We start from the raw sequence: 23,323 nt of genomic DNA on the forward strand, positions 1-23,323 counted from the left end.
ACACAAGGAGCTCTAGCTGCTATAAATCCTAGGCATAGTAACATGAACTGGAGAGCAGCGACATGGTTAATGAATATGTCCTGATCCGCTTCACTTCACTCTCTAGTGCCTTTTCCCACAGGCCACCACTTTTCCTTCTGGTCAAAACTAAGGCACTGAGAGTAACTGCTGACAGAACAAAGACATATAAATAGATGCAATCAATGTACGTCTTCCTGGCACAATGAAACAAAGCGAAATGTGCATTGTGGGCACCGACTTCTCTTGGATGTTTTGGCTACTGTATGTGAGCGGATACACTCATTGTACTGTATGCTGACTCTTTTCTGAGCAGGCGCCATGGCTTCCATCCCAGTGAGTGATGGGTAAACCCAATATTTTATATCCCTAGCCAACAAAATTTCCCCCCTGTTTTTCCACTACTGAAGTGCTTCCCTCTTTAAAGGCTTCAGAGTACCCTTTTAAAGTGGGAAAGTCTCACGTGACCTGCTGCTCGTGCTGGCACTGGCATGGTAAAAAGAATGAACTGATGAAGAGGATCCAAAAGTGACTCCAGTCCTGGAGTCCATTTCTGACATTTCTGACTCCAAGCAAACACAGCATTGTGTATTTACGGTGAACCTTTTAAGAGGCACTTCAGCTAAATCAAATTCACACAAACCCACACACCCACTCGACACCCCCCTGGACAGATACACACACAAATCTCTGGGCTCCTACACTCTGTGTTGGGTGTCACCGAATTAGAGGGTAGGGTAGTTTCTCATTGACATCAGCCTCTGACCCTGTGGGGCTTTCTTTGCCTTCAGGCCCCTTCATTAGGCTCCTGCAGAGTGTGAGCACTCACCCGGGGAGAGGAGGTCGTCTCTCAGCTTTTTACTAATCACTATCTCCCTTTCTGAGCAGGGAGACCCCCTCACCAGCAGCTGGCAGGTGAATCAACACACTCTTTGTCAAATCACCTGAAGGCCTGTTCTTCTTCTTCTTCTTCTTTCTTCTGTTGTGGTTGATTATGGGAAAAAGATCAGAGAATTATCATTGTTGGTTTAGAATAAGTAGCTCCTAAATAAATTGAATGAACAGGACTACATTTAAGAGAATGATAAAAGAATTGTGGGGGCTGCACAGGGTGGGGCGGATGGGGGAAGGACATGGGTGGAGATGTGTGATAAAAGTGATATGATAATGTGGAAGCCCTTGGAGTTAACGCTTGGCTTTAACTCACTGTTAGAGCAGGGTGTGCCCATGTTAATGAAGGAGGCATGTTATAGCCCCAAGCTGTGCTAATAAGGGTACCTGTTGCTTTATCCCAGCATGCATGCATATGCATGTGGGGGAGGTTGCGGGAAAATGGAGCTGCAGAGTCAGAAAGTCTACTGGATATGAGTGGAAAAAGTCACACTAAGAAGAAAGGTTCCACATCTGATGAAAGAAATCATGCACAAACTTATGGATGGTTGGGTCAAAGACTTGTAATGCTTATCTGCAGCTATTAAGGAAGCTGAGACTATTGGTTAGTTCAGATTTGCACAAATTAGGGGGGAAAGCATTCTTAAAGGTAAATAATTAACACAAGTTATCATGCTGAGCTAATGTAGAGCTTTAGAGCTGCTAGTAATGGCCTAGATTTTATTCTCTTTATATGGGCAAAGCTGGGCTAGCTGTTTTCCATTGTCTAACTCTTTTTGTGAAAGCTAAGTCTTTCACCAGATTGTTGCATTTGTACTTTAAATAAATGTCATTTGGGTATTTCTTGATCCTTCACTTCCTTAGCTACTGTATATGTATATAAAGAAACCTGTATAAAAGTCCCATCATTCAATCTGTGACTTTGCAGCAGGAGATAAGCTTCACTGCATTTTTATCTCACTTTATGTAAATTTCAGTGTAGTGAGTTACATTTAAGTATCTGTAATTCTAAAGAAAGAGCTCTTTTTTACTGCAGCATTTTCTCTTGATGTCTTCAGATAATGGGAAATGTTTTAAATAGCTTTAAGCAAAAATAATGAACTGTGGGGCACGAATAGGTCTTAATCCTTTGTTCAGTGTAGCAACATGTCAATAGAAACTGCTATATTTACAACTTCTTCAAAATGTTTCCTTAACAAGATGTGTGAAAACCTCAAACTGACATTTTCCACAGCTGTTCCACACACTGACAGGTTTTGTTGTTTATCTATAAACCACAATGACAACACATTGCTTTTCAGTTTTTACATGTGCTTATAACCACCTACAAAGCAACAGCACTTTCAAAAATACATATTCAATCCCCTTTCTTACTGAGTCAAATAAAATAATCAGTATGACTTTCATGCCTGTAGGATGTCTGCAGGAAATCTCCAGCCAACAAGTTTAGAATAATGTTTGGAAACCTCGAGCTTGGCCCTGAATAAAGTTGACACAGGCTGCCTACCAGCACATCTAAACATTAAAGTGCATCTATCTTATCAATTCAAGGTTAGATAGCAAACATCTGTGTTTTTCTTAAAATGTGACTATTCTTTTAAGTAACCTGTGCACACATACTGGTGATAAGTTCTCGCTGTTTTCCCACTAAGGCATTGTAGATGCTTTTTGGCACCAATGTGTATCTTATGTGGGAATGCCTTTCTGTCAGATCACTTGATCTTTTCTCTAACATTTTCCATGACTAAAGACTTTGCCAAGTATGTTTTAAAGACAACTGGAATGGAAGAAAAGCTGCAGTCTAGCAGTCATAACCAAACCCCTCAAAATTACAATCTCTTTTCAGGAAATAGTTACAGCATGTAACTCCGTGTAAAACCACAGCTTGTTTGCGTTACATCACCGATGTCCGACTCAGCAGTCTCCCCACAGAACAGATGTCTCCCGAACTTGATCTTTGCATGGTTGAGTCACCGACTAAAGATACAGATTCAATTCTTCATTTTTTACAGCAATACTTCTTCATTTGTAAGGACTCTTTTTGCCTGAAAGCCCTTTACAATACATGCAATTGTTTCATTAACAGATGATGTAAATGTGAAACTTTTGCGGTAAAGATGAAGAAAAAAAAAAGAGTGGGCCACCCTCAGATAATTCCACTATGATGAATAAAGATTTGGATCCCAGGGCTGGAGAACAATCAGCTGCTGTTCTCACGAGTACAGCTAGACTTGCCTTCAGTTCCTCTGTGATGTGGGGTGAGAAAGAGGCTGCTGCCTGTGAATCATTTCATATTCATTTTTGCTGCTATATAAATATACAGATGTTTGTCCTGATATCACCTCAGTTTTCTGCTCACTGAGATCTTCAGAGGGATGCGAGCAGCTGGAAGACTGAGACCAGAGGAACCAGATGGTACTTGTGGAGTGCAGCCTCTTCCATTGCTATAGGGTTGTGGACCCTCCAAACACCTGGAAATAGTGTGGGCATAGAATTGCAGTGTTTGCCAGAAAATATCTGGCATTGACTGTTGGTCTGAAGTTTCATTAGATTGACATGTGTTGAGAAGTGAAAAAAAAAATCACATCTTTAGAAGTTTCTGTAGTTTTCCATCAGCGCCTTGGATGAAAGAGATTTCTTTAACTCAGAACATAATGATTTATGAATAGTTTCCAATGTGTTTTGTATGAAAATATCTCATCTTTTACAGTTAAAAGGCTCCAATAGATTGCATGCTCTGAATTTATCTCATTTCTCTTTTGCTAGGCGTGTGGTGGTTTTAATTGGCTGCAGGAGGTTCGCCTGACATGACTGCTGTGGAAATAGCACATTACGAGCAAAGGAAAGCCTTACTCATACAGCGCACACATAGAAGTCTCTGTAACTGTGTCATCAGTGAGCAGGCAACTCAGCTGAGAGAATGAGCTCCCCACAGCCAGTAAATGACTCCACCCAGCTGGTCTCTGTTGTCTTTATCCAAAAACTCCCCTCTGCACCTCATACTAACATCATCTACATGGCCTACACCACAACTGAGAGACATGGAAGCAATTAGCAGCAAGCACAGAAACATATTGTATAGGCAGGGTAAAGTCCAGTCTGAGCTTCCTAAGACAAGCACTGGCTCTGTTTTAGCTTGCAAGCAAACTGATCACTGCTGTCAGGAGTGGTGTAAGGAAAACGGAAACTCTTTATGGATGTCTTATTAATGAGTAGAAATTCCCACATGGAAAAGACATAAAAAAAACTTGTTGACAAGCTGACTTGATTCATATTTAATTCTTAGAATTATTTTTGGCTCAAAAATATGCTTTTGGGCTGCATTCCTGGCTAAATAACACTCTGAACCATATTAGTTTCACAAGTAATAGAAAGTAGTCTCATTATGGGTTAGGTTTAAGACTGTTAACGGAAAAAACAATTAATGAGCCAGGGAATGGATTTTGGGGAAAAAGACGGAGTAGTAAAGAGACGTTTAATGAAAGCTGCAATCAGATTAAATGAATCAGGACTTTACATTTTTGGACTAGCTGACTAAATGTCAGAATATTTCAAAATCTGTTGAATGTAAATTGTTTTCTTCGATGCCTCCTAACATTATGAACGTGGACTGTTTATTTGCTCCATACCAACAGTATATATATGAAGTTTTTGTACTTTTTTTTAGCCTTTTAAATGATTGCTTTCTCATTTTCAAAGTGTGTCTTAAAGTGGGCGAGAGACCCATTCTGCATGTAATGATTCAAAACCCTAGGTTCTTTGTGAAAACATTTTCATGGAAGAAATCACCAGATTACAGATTTTACAACTTTTTGTTTCTGGGGTTTTGAATTTAGTTCCAGGAGTTAATTCTCGGATGTCAGAGCAGTTTGGATGCAACTAAAATATATTTTTCCAAACCAGTCAATTGTAATATTTGCATGACCAGACTGGTTAACAGTGTGTTGCCTTGGTTAAAGGTTGTTCATAGTGCAAAAAGAAAACTAACTGGAATACTTTATAAATGGTCAGCACTAGTGTGAAATATATGCAGTTTATAGTAATTAGTTTATAGTTAATATATGCAGTTTATAGTGGTCTTTATCCGTCTAATTAATTCTGAATCCTGATGATATTTATTTTCACCACTCAATGCAACATTTCCTGTGATCCTCCCATCGTATCAGTGCTTTTCTTTCTTGTTACTCCGTCCTTCCACCCAGCCGGAGGTCATTATCATTCATATGGGGTATTACATAGTCAACAAGTTATTTCTTCCAAAAGTAAACCAACTCCTTAGTGACTGTGGTTCTGCCAGGTCCTGATGAACGGAGGTGGATCTGTCCAGAAAAGCTGGACGCGCCCATGACAGCAGCTCCTCAGAGAATCCAGCTCTTCTTGTTACTCATGGAAACCAACATGTTAATACACACAACTTTGCTGCAAGACTCAAATGTTCCGGGTTGTCTTCTCCTTCTTACAGGGGTGGGACAGTGGGGGGTAGCTGTGCTTTGATACATTCTTTACACTATAATTGCATCAGTCAAAATGACAGAGGCAGACAGAGGGATTTCTTGTAAAAGAGAGTTTTTTGTCCTCATAACAGCTCCTTTACCTAGGCAAAATGTGCACAGTGATCTGTGCCAAATCCCTAATAAAAGCCAGGCACATGGTGCATGACGAGTGAGGCTTTCACCGCAAAACTCCAGAGGGAAGCGCAGCAAGAGCGACGAAGAAAAAGGAGGAGAAGGTGGGATGTAGGCAAAACTTCCCAAGATCTGGAGAGATAACAAACTTTAACCATTATACGCCCCGTGTAGTCAGGCTGAGCTATGCAAGCATTAAATCCTTATTTGTTTCTGGGATTTCTCCATTCTTTCGCAAGATGAGTACTACTGACTGATAAGAGGAAAGTCAGCAAAACACTTTACTGAGATAATTCTTTAAAACAGAGCCAGCTGCACTTTTGAGAAAATTATCTCCCGCTTGACATCTTATTGATTTGGCTTAATGGATAAAGCACCTAACTGCAACCACATGCGCGCACACACAGATAACCACCCAGCATCAACTTTGAACTCACTGACAGTTTACTGAAACGCTGCCAGAAATATTTTAGAAGATAAGCAAGTGCTGAGAAAATGTTAAAAACTAAGAATGGTGTAATACTGTTTTTTTTTTAAATCACTTTGTCTGAAATGGAAAAAGAGGGGAAAACGGTGGGATAGTTGGGTAATTTAGGACACTGAGACCTCAGATTAGGTGATTCATCATCATAGTTTTGTGAATCAGAAGTTTTATCAAGACCACCAGACTTTTTACCCTCCTCTGCTGGTCATGTGTGAGACATCGGGCAACTAAGAACAGAGGCTCCACTTTAGTTTAGCTTGTACTCAAATCAGGTCATAAGCTTAAACACTGAGTACTAGTACTGTGTGATGAATGGTACACAGAAGTCTGCTGCCTTATTTAGAATTGTACTTGGAAGAGAGTTTGAGTCACAAGACATTGACGGCACAGTCTCTCCCAAGGGAATTCATTACAGAGAATGAATCAGCATTTTATACAAACACAAGGTGTTGGTGTTTATGCTCAGTAGAATTTGCGTGAGTTCGATATTACCATGAATGGTCAGTCTCTCCTTAGAGTGAGACATTTGGTCTCCAGGTTGTTCAACATGAATCAGCATTTAGAACAATGCTGTGACTTCCTGAAGGATGCTGGAAATGGAAAAGTCATCTTTCAGTGAATTTTTCATTGGACAATGATATGAACTGAAATGAAACTGTAGAGGAGACATAACCTCAACTTATGTTTTCATTATTGTTTTATTTCATAAATGAGCATCATGACAGATATTTAGACATTAGCTTTTTATTCTAGTTACCTCATCAAAAATGGGCGTGACCCTTCAAATCAGGCTCTATTAAAAACAGCTGTACTTAGTTTGTCATGTTTCTCTGGAAAAATGTTGGAGAACCCATAACCACAATAACTAGAGAAAGACTATTTACAGAACATTGTTTGTTTCATTTAGAGGAGACCTTAAAGCTCATACTCCTTAACAAGGATGTCCAAGTATTTCCAAAAATAACATTAACAGCTATCAATAGGTGTACAACTTATCCCTGTTAGATGTCATGAAAAAAAAAGTTTTGCAGTTTTGCTGTGTTAAAAAAAATCCGTTAAAGTGTTAAAAAATTAATAAAACAAAATGGTTTGTTCAGCTGTCTGATGCAAGCCTTCCGTCTCCTGTTTTATGAGAACTTTTACGAGAGGTTGGCAAATGGCAAGATAATGTTTTCCAATTGTTTTCTACCTGGGTGTTCCACTATAAAGAATTTATTTAAAGTGAAATAAGAGTTGAAGCTCTGTTGTTAAAAATGTATGTTTTGTCATTTTCCCCACAGGGCAGAAGCTACAGCTGTAGCAGAGAGTAGGTGGTCTTTCTCTAAAAGCCCGGAGCTGCGTTATATTCCATTACTGGTCAGGCCACAGTTATGTGTGGCCAGGAAAATGCATTTTAGCCATAAAGCAGTTAATGTAATAACAAGGGTTTTACATAAATTCCAAATGAAAGTAAAATGGGTGCTTTTATAGTGACAGAATTCATTGCGGTCTCAGATTCAGTAACAGGAATGAAGACATCAACACAATTGCATAAACAACATGTGACGTTAAGTAAGCTGTGAAGTGAGTCTCCGTTCCCCTGAGGTGAAGGAGATTCATTAGCGGCATGAACAAGCAACATTCCTTAAGACAAATGCAGGAAGACTGGGAATTGTTTGACTTCAATGCTTGACTGTGCTGGTGACCTGGCACTCTCCTAATAATGCAACACAAACTCCCTGATAAAATGTGCCAGGATGTAACAATCATTAAGATTTACACAAATTATGCTAATACATAGAACCAGGCTTCATGCAACGGATAAACCTGTATTTTCTAAGCAAAACAAAAGGCAAAATGAAAAAGTTATTTTTCTGTTTTTTCACTCCAGAGCACGCTGTTTGAATTATGGATTCTTTAAAGACCCATCATACAAGCTGTGGCAGATTCAGTATCAAGTCTCAGTGATGGTCTTAAAAGCGCAGGCCTTTGTAAAAAAAAAAAGATTTTCCATGGAAATGTACCAGAGCGGGATGCAGCAGCAATAAAATACCTGCCTGTGTGGTTTTTCCTGCTCTTTGATACGTGCTATTGTTTGAATTTGAATTGACTCACAATGCGGTGATCTGCTGCTTACAACACCTGCTTATTTATTTAAAGGCTTATCATATCACTGAAGAAATAAACTCAGAGAACAGGTGGAGATGTTTAAATGATAACACATAAACTTTGGCGACGAGTCAGATTTCAACTGGAGGAAAAACCTGCAGTTGAACCATAATATTACTACAAACCCTGAATCCTTTCATTAGAGAGGACACTTCATTTCCACTCTACTCTACTCTGTTTGCTTGTGTGCACGGGTTGGTTTGTTTGTATCCCCTCCACCAAATATTTCATTGAATTCCTCATCAATAGAAGCACCAAAAGCTGATTGGGTTTCCCATTACCTCTCGTCCTGTGCCTCCTTTACTCCTATAAGGGTAAGAGCTATTACTAAAGAGCTTCAGACACACTGCACATAACCTTGCTCTGACTTGTACATTAGCAAGCTGACAGCATACCCTCTTCATGTTGGTTCAGACCAGCTGATACTAATAATGCACTGATCATAAACCTCAGAGGGCTTCTATATAAGGCTGCACAAGCATTCATGACACCTCGGTGGTCTGCACAGCATTGACATCAACATTGACTTATAAGGAGGAGCCGCACAGATTAAGGGGAGTCAAGGGATACTACATTTTTAATGGGCATTTGTTAGTCACCATACCGAGTAGTGTCTTCTTAAGGTTTCCAAAGGGTGACACGACTGAAATATGGTACATTCTTTTGAGGCCGCCACATAGTTTACGACCTACTGTGTTGTTCATCAGCCCCAGTAAGCAAAGTCTGCACAGGAAATAACACACAATACATCAGGAAGTTGACAGAGATGACAGATAGGGTAGAATTAATGGCATTTTACCCTGGCAAGTGGCAAAACTGTAATGTTGGCCATATTGGAGTAAAAGCTAATCTATTCTAAAGTATCTCAAAGCAGAAATTCATGTTATCCACATGACGGATGTGAATCATCCCCTAGGTTTTCCTCCTGTGTCACCGTGAAATAAGTATTTCTTACTAGTTTGGTGATTACTTAAGTTTCAGAAGAACCTTTAGCAACAATAATAACGGTAATTATTTTTTGTAAGACTTATTCAACTTATTCAATCTTGTGGCTGCAAAACAAGCCTGAATCATCACCCCTTCACCACCATGCTTGACAGTTGGAATGAGGTGTTTGTGGGCGTTTGTTTTGTCAAATGCGGTGCTGCTTTATGGCCACAATCTGCACTTTGCTCTTGTCCATCCAAAAGGATTGTTCCAGAATTCTTAGAATTCTTGTGGCTTGTTCAGATGCAGCTTTGCGAGTCTTAGGTGTGCTGCCATGTTCGTTTTAGGGAGAAAAGGCTTTCTCCTGGTAACCTCTTCAAAAAAAACCATGCTTGTTCAATCCTATTCTAATTGTACTGTAATGAACTTGAACATTTATCATGCAAACTGAAGCCTGTTTAGTCTGAGTGGAGCTCCTTTTTGCAATTTCACAGGAGTTGCAGTCTGGCGTCGGGGTGAATTTGTTGGGAAGACTGTGGCTTTTTGTTAACACAAACCTGAATGCTCCAGACCAGCAAACTGCCAAAACTTCAGCTTTTATAGAGGTGGTTATTATAGAGGTGCGTTTTTCACAGGATTGCGTAGAAACCTGTGAAAACTTTCTTATCACTCATGATTTAAGACCCGTTTTTCCTTGTCCAATAATTTGATTTATGACCACATATCAACAAAAAACATAAACTTATCATATATGCTTCCATTTTAGTATTTTAAAACATATTTAGTAGGGTATTTTATTCGTGAAGAAATCAAGTGAACATTGCACTTGGGTATATACACAGTAGCCTTTGAAAAAAAATCATTAATCAGCCTTATATCTGCTGAGCCAAAATTTTAAACAAGCACTGCTGTGTCTATGTGAAGCCTCACAGAGCTGCTGAGCTGTAAATTAGTTGCTATGAATCAAAAAGACAACAGTTAAAATGCTATAAGCACAGAGGAGGTTGTTTTAATGATTCTGCACTGCATGGTTCTGTGTAAAGAGAGTGATAAATGTGAGCTTACACTTCAGGAAGGAAGCACCAACCTGAAAGCATTAACCAGAAACATTCAGGAAACTATGAACATATTTTGCCCCTTATATTGGTGTAGATGATGATAGTAAATGTAAAGATCACCCTTGGTGTATTCTTCATCTGTCAAATTAAAAGCAAAACGATGTGAACTTCATTATTTTCATGAGTTGTATTTAGAATTTTTCCATCAGTGAAATAAAATACATGTCTTCATTAAGTTGAAGAAGTGCTGAATGTCACTGCATTAGAGTGTCATGCATAAGAGTTCTGATGTCTCTATTAATGAAGTATCTGAAAGCACGATTATGCACGCGCTTAAACTGGCAGTGGGTGCTCTTAATTTTCCTGATATTGCAACAGTAACATGAGGCTATAAAAAATGAGCATATTTTTTCTTTGTCTGTGAGTAAAAGAAGAAACCGTAGCTCTATATATATATATATGTATATATATATATATATATATATATATATATAGAGAGAGAGAGAGAGAGAGAGATAGAGAGAGAGATAGATAGATTTTTACTCTAGTGCAGTTTGTTTTTGTTCCCGCAAAGCCGGGTGCGTCTGTTTCCATATGAGCTCTATCAAACATATTTAGCCGAGGGAGTGGGTGTGGGAAGCAAATCTGAGGGAATGTGTGAATGGTTATGTGTGTGTGTGTGTGTGTGTGTGTGTGTGTGTGTGTGTGTGTGTGTGTGTGTGTGTTAAACAATACCCTGAGGCTCTCTCAGTGCTCACACTGATTCAGTGCCCTCTCCTGCTGTACCCCCAGATCCACACATTTTAACAGTCGCATTCCTTCGCACAGGGGCCTGGCGGCAGCCCTGTAGTACGCCTGCCCCAATAGCAAAACACAGAAGGGGGTCAGGGGGCATATCATTACTCTGTGAGACAAATAGACCATCCAAACAAAACATGACACCCTGAACGTGAATGCAAAATTGTCCAAAGGGCAGTGCACACATTTTTTTTTGTTCAATATTGTGTTTTAATTCAAATTCTGCAGTTTTGAGACCTCAACAGTCAGTGTCTTCTTCTTTTTAATGTAATAACATATAAATGTTGCTTCCTGAGTCCAGCTTGAAGTATTTAAGCACTATTAAGCTTCACTGCTGATACCAGTATTAAAGTGCGTTTTCACTCTCTTGCCAGTCTTGTTCAATGCTCCATAGCCAGGTGCTGGCATTTTGTCTCACTTTATCAGCCTGGACACTCTGAATCAGTGACCTTTCTCTAAAGGATGTCAAGTATTTTATGCAGCCTCTTAAAAAGTTGTGTATTTAGGCAAACATGTCAATTGAGGGACCACAGAGACTAAACACTCCATGAAGCGCAGTGAGCTGTAAATGCAGGCAGGTTAGAGAGGCTTTGTGTGTGTGTGTTATGGATCGTAGAACAAGGCTGGTGGAGTTGATAGTGGGGTCATTTCCCCGCTTTAGTACCCTGCTTCCTTAAACTGATTTGCAGATGCACATAAAAACCAAAATTGCTCATTTTCAGCCATTTTATGACTCTTTTAAAAAAGGCAACAAAACAACGGACACTGTTTGAGTTATCTTACTACCCACACAAGTTGTCTCAATTTGTTTGTATTGACAGTAAAAGCTCATAAGAGGAAACCATAATGCACCAGGGTGGGTAAACTTTCCCTTGTAAGGAGCCTCCGGAAAGATTTCAACATCTGAAACAAACATATGATTCAGCCACTGTGTTGCTAAGAGCTTGTGTTGAAAACAATAGACGGGCTTCTCAGCAACACGGGCCGGCTCAGGACTTCCACCCCATCATGACAAATCTGTCATCCAGTATGAAGTGTCTCATACTAGCGGGAGATATCAGCAACACTCACCACCCTTCTATTATAAACATGGGGAATGTTACAGAGTGCAGATGGGAAAGCAAAGCTGATAGGAACTGACTGCGCATATATTCAAGGTGTGTTTGCGAGTGAAGTGTAACAGAGTGAACAGTATGAACCCAGTGAAACAGGAAAACCAGGCAGGCTTTTACACTAGAGGAATTTCCTGCCTGTAAGATGTGTGTCATTGTGTTTCTCCTGCTTAGGAGAAACAGACAGACAGCTTTTAGGCTTACCATTTACATTAGCTGAAGAATCTAATTTCAGTGTCCTATTCCTCTCAAAGTCTTTGTTAGGTTTTACACAATAATATAGCCCTCTATTCAAAAACCACATTCTCCATCATTGGCATCATTTTTCTTGATTAGAAAAACTTTTTATTCTGAGCAAAATTCCACTAAATGTTAAAAACACAAGAAACAAACAGAAGTTAAACTTCTTAATCATTGTCACTCGTGACCTGTCTGGGTTTGAACTACTGAGTTATCTGTTGTGGCCTTTATTTACTGTCTGTTTCCCGGTGGTAAAATGGTGTTTACTCTGTGACTTAAAAGCAAAACAGTTACCGTCAGGGTGTCTCTCCAGCCCCGTGGAGCCTATCAGTATCATCTCACAGTTGGTGACACAAAGAGAAATGAGATCAGGAGGTGGGATGGAGGTCGGTGTCTTCTGGAACAAAGATTAATAGCTGGTAATGACTGTTTGCTGAATTAGAGCTGGAGATTACCTTTATTTTGAAACTTCGAGTATTTTACAAAACTGTCTTCTTTGCCACAGTACACCTACAGTACAACCTAATTTCGGTTGGGGATTTGAGTGTTTGTGGTATTAGAAACTAATGTAGTGTTAAGCTGGTAGACACAAACTGCTTAGGAGGTCTGGGAAGCCTGATTCCTTCTCACTTCACACTCCAACATTTTTCATCTTTAAATGTAAAGTTTAGTCTTTGCATCCCAAAGCACTCTTCACAGAGCTCCCTCTATTTAACAAAGCTTAAATGATTTTATTCACTGTGAATATATTTTTTACAGTTGAAGTGCACTGCTCTATTGCAGATCCACTTTAAAAGGGAGAACAAAAGAAATAACTGTTATTTATTAGTAACAGTCTTATATCTAAGCTGGGGCCACCACACCCTTAGCTTAAGACAGTGGTTTTCAAACTGGGGGATGAGCCCACCTGGAGGGTCACATAGTCTTTGCAGGGGGTCATTGAATACCAAGGAGTGAAAATAACCAGAACAAATGTGATTTATTTAAGGAGAATAAAAAGTGAGAGTTTTCTGATGCTATTAGACTAACCTTTCATCAGAAATTTCTTTGGATTTATTTTAACTTAATCATTAATTGAAAACGATGTCTGTTCTTTCTTTGCCTTTGGGGGGAGACCTCGACCTTGTTGCACTGTGTAAACCAACCGAGAAACAGAACTTACCCATGTGAAAGCATGATTTCACACCTTCACATCTTGATATAGCTGTCCTAACATGTGATAGATGCTTGTTTGTTGTAAAGCATATCCTCAGTTATTACAGAGAAAGAGTCAAGAGACACTATACGTGTGTATGCATGGGTTCGCATACATGTACGTACTGCATAGAGGCTATACCACAGTGCCAATATGCCAGTTCTATATTTAAAATAGTTGACCAGCTGTGTTGAGTCCTGTGAAGTGTGCTATAAGTGTTTTGCAGCACTTCAAATCTGTTGCCATAGAGGCTGAGTGATGATGTCAAAGTCCAGGCATTGGAATAAAACCACACCCCCTTTTCAACCGAAAAGACAAGATGGAAAATACTGTTCAGTTAGTCAGACCCAATTACACATCACCGAAAGCAAAAGAGACTCTGGTTTTAGGCACAGAACATACTTAATAACGGAGCACGCTTTGTGCACTGGCTTGTTCCTGCTTGATGGCGTACATGCAGGTATGCATGAAAAGAAGTAGAGGAGGAATTACTTCAAAGGAAAATGTAACCAATACTCTGATGCTTTAACAGGTCACACAGATAAATGTGTGTGCACAGATAGCACGAAACCTATGGCTGTCAGTAAGTAGACAAAAAAGAAGCCCGTGATGACTAAGAGCTGATTATCATTTGCTGATACTATTATACCCTGTGTCTAACCTCATGCATGAGGTCATAGGACTCTGATTGCACCACCATGACTACCTCCAACTGCTTCAGATTTCAGAACATCCAGAAGCATCATTATAAAACAGCAGTGCACCTTTGGAAGATGCACTATCTTGTTATTTGAGAGCCATCGTGTGTTGGGGTTTCTGAATAACAGACCATGACCTCAGCTGAAAACTTTCAACAACAAATGTTTTTTATGGGTACAGCTCGTTTGTCTATTAACCACACCTTGTGCTTTGGCTCAAAATGAACCAGCACTCTCATCTTAGGGACTTAAAAACAGAGTAAGAGAATGAGACCTCTCTGGGATTAAGGCTTTGAACCATCGAGCACCCCCGACAGCTGTGAACTGCCCCCCCCCCCCGACCCTCTGGATTACTCCCATCAGTTTCTGCTCTGTGTGTCAGAGCACTTAGAAGAGTTATAAATATGAGCAGCACTTGACAGAGAGTTCATGTTGCTACTGCCACACAGCCAAATTTGGCCCCTGTGTTCAATCCCTGAGGCCTCAGATGAATCAGCTAAACCAACAGTCACTAATTCCAGTCGGCCTGGATTGGTTTATTAAAGGTCTCATTGCAGTGAGTAGATGCTTTTCACAGCCTAACCACTTTCCTTGCTCCTCTCTCGTGTGACTCAGACAGAAATACATAATCTTCCTACACCCCCCCTTAAGCTCCCCAGAAGACATCATATGCCCAAATCAGATCCACACTGTAATTAGATAGAAATACATATGGATCACACATTGAGATCCAAGAGTGGCTGATGGACGTATAATTAGTACAGATTTATGCAAATAGGTCATAAGGGAAGGGGAAAAGGCACATGGGAGTCTTGCATTTGGAAAGCGAAGCAGTTATATTTATAGTTTTAAAAAAAGCGTGAAGTGACGTTTCACTGACCTTTCAATCACCTAGCAGCCTACCTTCTCTGCCAACAAATTTGGTCTCAAAGGGTCACGATAAGTGTGAGATAAAATCAGAAAGAGGCTTTAAGGTCCATTGTTAACAGTCTTAGTGTGAGTGATAAAAGCATTTCTATCACATTAGTAAACATATGGGTTAGTGGATTAGAAGAGCCCTCTTCGAAGTTTTTTTTTTCTTCTCCCCTCTCTCTCTTCGTTTTTTTAGGGAATCACAAACTCCTCCTCTTCTAAACTCTGTTACGGGTCTGGGAACTCCCTGCTGTATGTATCCTGATTAGGTGAGCAGAGAAGGCGTGGGTCTGAAGAGGGGCAGAGAGAGAGAAGCCGCAAGAAGAGCGGGGACGCCGAGAGGAGCTGACGGAGCATTAATGAGATATTGGCCGCTTAGAGTTACAGGGATGCAACTGTAGTTTTACTCCCCACTGTTTACAGGCTTCATCTACGGACTAGAAAACAAAACATTTGGCCAATTTCGCCATTCAAAACTAACTTTAGTGGATTAATTTATTGTCAAAAATGGGCTTGGTGAGATTTCTCACAAAGACGCCGGGGATAGTAGCCTTTCTCGCACGCTCATTCCTTTGTATTATCGGGCTATTACTGACTTTTTCTAAGCCTGCCTGCAAGGCTTTCAACTTGGATGTGGAGAACCCAGCTGTTTACAGCGGACCCAATGGGAGCTACTTCGGATATGCAGTTGACTTTTATTTGTCTGATTCTGGCAGGTAAGTGTGCTTAATATAGAAAACAGAAAATGTAACTGCAGAGCGTTATGTAGTAAAAAAAAAAATATATATATAACATAGTTTCCGTATAAGGTCTGAAACATTTGAGGTTTATATGGGCAATTCAAGTTTCCCAGTTGTACGCAAATATTGCGCACAGATTGCAGTGTTCATTGAAGTATTTCGGAACTTCTGGCCAAACTTCAGCCATCTACAGCTCACCCGTTAAAGTCAGAAGTTTCCAATATTTCATTTGTGGGATGTTGTTTTGGCTCGGAAAATCGGGGTTTTGTGTGTATACTGTGCTTCCTGGACGCATGCCTTGCGCACAGAGCGCACACGGTCAGTCTGCCTACAACTTACTGCAATTGAATTTATCCAGAAAATTTGATTTTTTGTTGTAAGTGTTTTCTGAAATAAAGCCCACATAACTCCAATATAAAAGACTGAAAGCTTCAGTCTTTTATATTGACTGAAAGCTTCAGTCTTTTATATTGAGATGAAGATCAAAGATCGGAACATTCGGAAATCTTCCTCAAAGCTTAATCTCATTGTCCCACCAAATTACAAAATTAAGATGACCTTTTAATCCGCCCTTGCCTCGAAACCCCAGAACATGCTACCTCACTGCAACCTTTAGCGATCAAATCTCGGTATTAAATGCTGTGGCTGATTTTGATGCTTCCTGGTTCATCTGGGATGTGATCCCAGTGACTCGTAGCATGCAGTGACCGTCTCAGTATTCTTCCCGAGGGGTTTTTTGGCATCAGTCACTTTTGGAAGTAAAACTTTGGCAGGCATGGCTGTGACCAGGACTTATACTCCAATATTCTGTGGGGAATATAAATAAGGGGTGGGGTGGGGGATGCTCTGTCCCAGGATCATATAGTCTTTCTACCAGCTGGAATGCAGGAAAAGATAAGACATAGATTACATTAGTTCCTGACAGTTCTGCATTTGTGTTTGTTTTTTGTGTTGCTGACCATTCACTATATTTTGGTGAGTCCACTCAAACCTGTAATTGCAGTAATCATTAACAAAAGGTTATACAGCTGGAGTCAGGACTTCACTCCAATGTAATCACACTCTCTGGCTGACGATGTGTCTGCTGAACAGTTTCTCAGACCACTGTTCAAGCAGCCAGCATGCAGCGATTTGAGAACGGGCTTTGTGCCGAGTGGGCTGCGAGCATCAGCTTTAGTTTCCCTGTTTCTCCTCCCCACTTCCCTGGACGGCAGACTCTCAGACATGAACAGATTTCCTCCTCTTCTATGGCCCTGACTGTCTCTTTAAACTCCTTCTGCTATTGGTTTTTATTTCCCTGCCTGGGAAGCAGGGGTTTTAGGAGAGCTGTATGATTTAGAATGTGAAGCTTGCATGCACAGAACCCTCTCCCCCTCTCCGGCTTTCCCCTCCTTATTTCCTCCTATGCTGATGTCATTCTGCAGGCTTTTTAATTCACCCATCGCCTAAACCTTCCCCCACTGTCTAGCCTTTCTCCCCATCATAACTCCTAGTCTCATTAAGTATCAGACACTGTAGACGTCATCTTACCGATGACTTAATCTGAACTTTTTTACAGTTGAGTCGCTCTGCTCTTGGAAGCGGACGTGAGACAATGGTTTATATGTCCAGGACAAGGATATTGCTTATTAAATGTAGTTTCCTAAAACACACTGCCCTGTAATTTTCCTCCTGGTGATCTGTGTTCAAAACGCAGACATCAAATAAAACGAAAGTCTGAGAGAGCACATTTAAAACCATTACTCATCGCTTTATCTGCAAACCACATTCATCTGCCACATTTCATCCACACTTTCTTAGAAGTGTACACATCAAACATTATCAGCAGTGACATGAAATGAGTTCCTATTATCTCTTGTTTTGCCATCACATCATCATCGTCCACAATTTTTGGAGCCATAAGATGTGGGGGAGTATCTGGAACCACTGTGAGGTCAGTTGAGGGTTGCACAAAGAGATTCTTCTTGTCAGGATGAACTGCTGTGAGCCTGGCTCCAACCTTTAGGTAAAATTATTGCTGCTTTTCATCCATGCAGATTGCAGATGTGGATTCAGAGACTGAGACTTTCTCCTATCAATAAAGCTGCTGTCAAGTCAACAAAGAAGTGGGCTGCTTTCACCCAGTTTGATGATCCTTGACAGCTAGTTTATATATGTGGGTCTGCCATGCCCTTTGGCATGACATAATAAAGTTAAATTTAGACATTTGTGGATGGCCCCCCATGGAAGGACGCCTGAGGATAGAACTATGTGTGACAGCTCTTGTCAGAACAGGGCAGGAAGAGCAAGAGGATATATGGTTCCCTGTTGTGTGAGCATGTTTCTCCATGTTGAGTGAAGATGGACATTTCACAGGCTTGCTGTTTTCTGTGTACATCAGTCCCCTTGTGTACCCTCCTCTACATGGACTTTGGAGGGCCTACTCTTTCCTCAACCACTTAATCACAACCACTAACTGACTGCTCTTTCACTTTCTCTGGTGTCTGGCATGGATAAGGGAGTGGATCATACCGAGATAGAAAAGGTTAAAGATCAGGAGCTGTAAACAATAACATACCTTGCCTGGAGTGTATGAGCAGAAGAGACAGGTTGATGTGTTTCAGTGATGTGTTTGGTGATATGGATTAGCTTAGCCCTGTGCCTGTCCTGGTTTGGCCGTGACAAACACATGGCAAGGTCAGCCAGTCCATGTTGGTAACTCTCCTACAGTTTAATCTCTCAAACAGTGTTAGAGTTAAACTAATATTGACACTGGACTGGCTGCTTATGCAGCAGTGTTTTTTCTGTGCCTATGCAGGGGTCGCTCTCCATATATGATCAGTCTTATTTCTGTTATTGTTTTCATTGGTGTCCTGTTCTATAGACCTGGTTCTAAATCAAACCAGTAAGTGTTTGAGCTGCAGCACAGCACAGCTTGTATATTTGGGTTGCCAAGCTTTTCTTCATCCAGGTTCTCGTTGTTACGTGCAGACAAAGGGGCCCTTTGTCTAATGGCAGAATTTGTTTACCATTTTCCACTGGAGGAGCTTTCACTGTGACTCATTTCTTTTTTTTAATTTATTAGCCTTAAAAAGCAGCTTTAATCTTCTGTTGTCAAATGTTGTTTTCACCTACTGGCCAGTAGGTGGGAAATATTCATGCAGGTTTTTGTGAAGTCAGGCGGGAATAGTTAGCGAGGTTACACTGTAGTCTCTTTCTAAGTTTTGCTGTTTTTCTTTTAGTTAAAGATACTTTTTTATACTGAGTCTCTGTGTGTTGCAGTGGAAACAGATGTCAACGTGGATGGTGATGATGGCTTTAAAGGGCCACTGGACCCCACTGTAATGTCTATTCTATTAGCAATGTCCCGAGGATGTCAGGTTTACTTTGGTTCTGGAATGGTCAGGGCTGGCCGGACTGATACTTCAGATTTAATGTCTCACTGCCAGCAAGCCTGGTTTGTTTTACCTTGAATCATGAAATGACTCACTTCTATAGTAATCTGATATGGGCTGTCCTTTATATGGCAATAAGCACATGACGCCATTGTCCTCTTGTGAAATTCAAATTGGAATCAGTTTTATTATTTAGGAATATTTAGGTAACATTTAGCCTTTCTTGCCTATGAATGTGAGCTTCTGTATATGCATGTGTGGGTGTAGCAGGGGTCAGAGGGGTGGAGAGGCAAAGTGCTCCAACAGCTGCAATCCCCCATGTTTAATACAACAGCTTCTCTATTCTGAGGTGAGAGCATTAGACCCCCTGATGTGGCCATTGTGGAGAGGTGTGAACCAGCAGCAGTAAAATCCCTGCAGAGGACTGTGAAAGAGGAAGAGACTGTGATCGTGGTTGGGGATGGGCAACAGTTTGGTATGAGCAAATGCAAAGATGAAAATCTGAGTCATTTTGGATGTTTTTCTTAGTAGCTGGGTGTTTTAAATGTCTTGCTTGCCACTTGTGAAACAACTTGACACATCGACGGTTTTAACAAAACAGCTGATGCTTTCCCCACATTCACTCTAGTGAGTTCAAACTGATTGCTGCTTGTTGAAAAGTTGGAAGGAAAGGCAATGATCGCTGAATGAACTTGTTGTCAAGTTGCTGATCCGCGTAACAGCTCCTGGTTGAGAGCTGTGAAGAGAGTCAGCTGCTGAATAGCATAAAGTATTGAAGCCTTAGCTGTTATTTCTGGTTGTGACATCTGCTTGGATGCGCACACATTTTGCCTGTGTGACAATAAACAACATTATTTGGCTACCTTAGCTAGCAGTGCCTCAATTTCCAGGCCACCTGTTGCCCGGCTATATTATCCTTCTGAGGATACAGAGGAAATGGTTTTGCTGTGATATGGGATCAGATCCTTGAGAGACTGGGCTGTTTATCTTATCATCACTGGTGGGTGCTTTTTCAGATCTTAATGACTTCTTTTCAAGTCAGTGCTGGGATCTGGAAATGTCTGTAAATTGTTAAAAAAAAGGACATACTTGCTCTAGGCTTTTAGAGCTACATATAGATCTGTTCCCCGTCCTGCAACTTACAGTAACATCTGACTGTTAAGAAAAAGGTGGCCTCTGCTCAGCGTAGTAGACTCACTGTAGTCAGCACGCGCCAACCAAACACTGCTACTCTCATCATATTCAGGCTCCTGGACAGCAGCACTGACAACATGTGTGTATGTGGTGTGTGTGTGACTAGACGAGCGTCCATATGGCAGCTGTAAGGACTCAAACAGCTTCTGTCTGGCCTTGACTTTGAGAGTACTATCCTATTTGTATGGGTCCATGTGATCTGCAATAAATCATCAGACACTACTGCCTCTCATTTCTGTCATTCAGCTGATCTCACTTCTCAAGTGTCAGTCACGCTACAGTTGGAAATCATTCAGCTTTTCTTATACGTGTTCCACATTTGAACTTGATTTCGAAATTTTGTCTCTGCTCCCACTGATCCAGGTTTCATTCAAACTGTTCATGAGAGGGACGTTTAAATCTCTTTTTTTCACTGAAGGAATGAGAGCAGCGAAGGTCATGAGCTGTCTCTGGCTTAGATCAGATCACTGCATATGAGATCCTTTTTCTGATATGGAACCACTCCAGTGTTTAACCATATCCTAATAGGTTAGTGCAAACTCTGGGGCACACGTGTTTTACTTAGGTGTTGCTAAGGTTCAAGGGACGCTGGTTCTTTTCTCCGGCCCTCTTTGTGCACAAGAACCGTAGCATTTGTTGAGCCGTGTTTATGACTGCAGATGGTGACTGCAGCCGGCACTGGAGGCTTAAAATGTGATTGTAATTTTTCCCTTTTCGAGCTTAAATCTTTTTTTTTTTTTTTTTTAATAGTGTTCAAGTGACATCAGCCTTGCAGCTGGGTGGAAGACAATTAAATGTGGAATGGGGGGAAAAAATGCTGTGCTGAACAGGAGGGGGGTAACAGAGGAATTTGACTGCTGACAACTTCCCTCTGTAACCTCATCATAAAGCGTATTAGTTACGGATACGCACTGTTGTGTCACATCAGCAAGTTCCAGCACTCTGTATCACCCTTAATTTCTCAACCCCACATAAAATAGTGGTTGCAGTCTGGCAATTATGGCGTGGTGAAATGTTTTTTTGTCGAATGTCCCCTGATTTCTGACCTTCTAATGAGACAAACCCAGTACTTGGTTACAGTGAAGCTGTTGTTTACACATTCCTTACTTGCAGCCTAAATCGTTTAAACTAGTTTAATTAATGCTTAATTGTCAGCTGGGTGGTGCGCATCATTAGTGGCTGCTGTAAGGCAGTTGGTGGGACATGAAGAAGCCGCTAATGCTTTTCATCTGCCCTGACTTTCCCATTAAAACATTGCTCAAATCTCTTTGTGTGCTGTGAAATTGGCTTGCCATTTGTTCATAGCAGCATGACCAAATGAGCAGACCGATCGGTTTGAGATGATCACATTTGACCTTTTTATTGCCTGTCAGATGGATACTGTACTGCTGTTTTCACGGCACTACAGGAATTATTTGCCTAGTCTCCACTTTAGCCATTGAAGCATTAATACAGCCCATCTCAGGAGTATCTCTGTCCTGAACAGCTGAGAAATCTTGTGCCTGCCTCTAATTACGTGTCTTTTCATGCCCCTACTTTTACCAAGGAATTTGATGAGTCGCACTCAGCAGACTGACGTTTGAGCCTCATTAAATGCTAATTATGCAAAAGCTCTTTCTTTTGAGCATGCAGCTATAAGATAAGGGTGGGGAAATGCCAACGAGAAGTTGACAGATCATCCAAAGATAAAGACCCATTAAATGCTAATTCTTCCTGCTTTACAGTGCAGAACTTTGTGTGTGTGCGCGTCTTTGCACATCTGCATGTATCAGTGTAAAGTAGTCAAAAAAACTGCCTTCAACTGCCAGCTTGCTGATTAAAGCATGATGTGCTTGTTTGGTTATTTCCTGATTTTTTTTTTCTCCTCTCTTTGAAAAGCTGCCATGGCCAACTGTGGCTGGACTCTGTTCAGATCTGATTCAACAAAAGATGCTGGAGCTTTGTTTCCTCTGCCTTGTTATTGTGTACATGTTCCTCCAGCTGTGTCATTTATTGCATGCATGTGCTTGCAGATTAATTCTTAAATTATTTTGCCAAAAAATCATTTGCTCATCCTGGTTGTCCGAGAGCATTTGGCTGAAACAAAGGAAACTGTGCTCAATGAACTTTTCTCGCATAGGTTTGGAGGACTTGTAAGAGGCACACATGAAGTGTGTGGTCTGCTGGTGAGAAACTTCTGCTACTTCTAAACTCAGATCTGAATTTAAAGATAGCAAAAGCAAGCTCTCCATCTGTCTTATTGTGAGAATTCAGAACTAGGAAATCCTGCTGTGATTTACAATACCGAACATGCAGGTCTTTGCTGCTTTACTGGGATATCCCTGAGTCTGCATATACAATAAAAAATAAAAGGGTGGGGGGACACAGGTTCTTCCTCTCCAAATTGAATTGGTTTGCTTCTTTGTTCCTCTTCCAACGGGAGTTTCTGCTCTGGATTTGGAACTGGCATTGCACATTCTTATGAGGTACAGGCTACAGTAACAGTGTGACCGTGACCTTCTCTTTGTTCTCCCACATATGTGTTTTCATAACCATAGATGCTGAGAGGATTTCAAAGCTTTGTGCTGACCATCAGTAGACCCTGCCCCACCGCTGTTAGAGGTTTTTTCTCTGTGGTTTTCTGCATCTTAGCATCTACAGTCATGTTCCAGGAGGATTAATTACAGTGGATTACACCATCCTTGGAATATTCCACCGTTTAACTGCTGTTTGACTCATACTGATTCTCCTGTCTTTTTCTGGACCCTACTGAGTAGTTACCCTTCGGGCCATGATACTAAGTTTAGCCCCAATGTAAACCTTCATGCACTATTGGTAGATCTAGGGCAGGAAAGGGTGTATTCTTCCTGTTTTTAAGCTCCCTGGACACTGTCTGGTCTCATTGGTCCCATACCTCCTCTACCCACATC

The 23,323-nt window shown here is 40.9% G+C and overlaps 1 protein-coding gene across 1 annotated transcript in view; it reads left to right on the top strand.

Moving 5' to 3' along the window:
- Positions 1–15,399: 15,399 nt before the first annotated feature.
- Positions 15,400–23,323, top strand: part of itga5 (integrin, alpha 5 (fibronectin receptor, alpha polypeptide)) — a 32,599-nt gene continuing 24,675 nt past the window's right edge. Inside the window, exon 1 of the mRNA XM_086278756.1 lies at positions 15,400–15,822. Coding sequence (XP_086134882.1) covers positions 15,614–15,822 — 209 coding nt within the window. The 5' untranslated portion in view covers positions 15,400–15,613. The remainder of the gene's footprint in view (positions 15,823–23,323) is intronic.

The sequence above is a fragment of the Aulonocara sp. 'chitande type north' Nkhata Bay genome, linkage group LG20 (assembly GCF_057382095.1).
Source record: "Aulonocara sp. 'chitande type north' Nkhata Bay isolate Kocher_YH1m ecotype deep benthic linkage group LG20, A_spYH_male_GT1.1, whole genome shotgun sequence".
In the NCBI taxonomy this organism is placed as follows: Eukaryota; Metazoa; Chordata; class Actinopteri; order Cichliformes; family Cichlidae; genus Aulonocara; species Aulonocara sp. 'chitande type north' Nkhata Bay.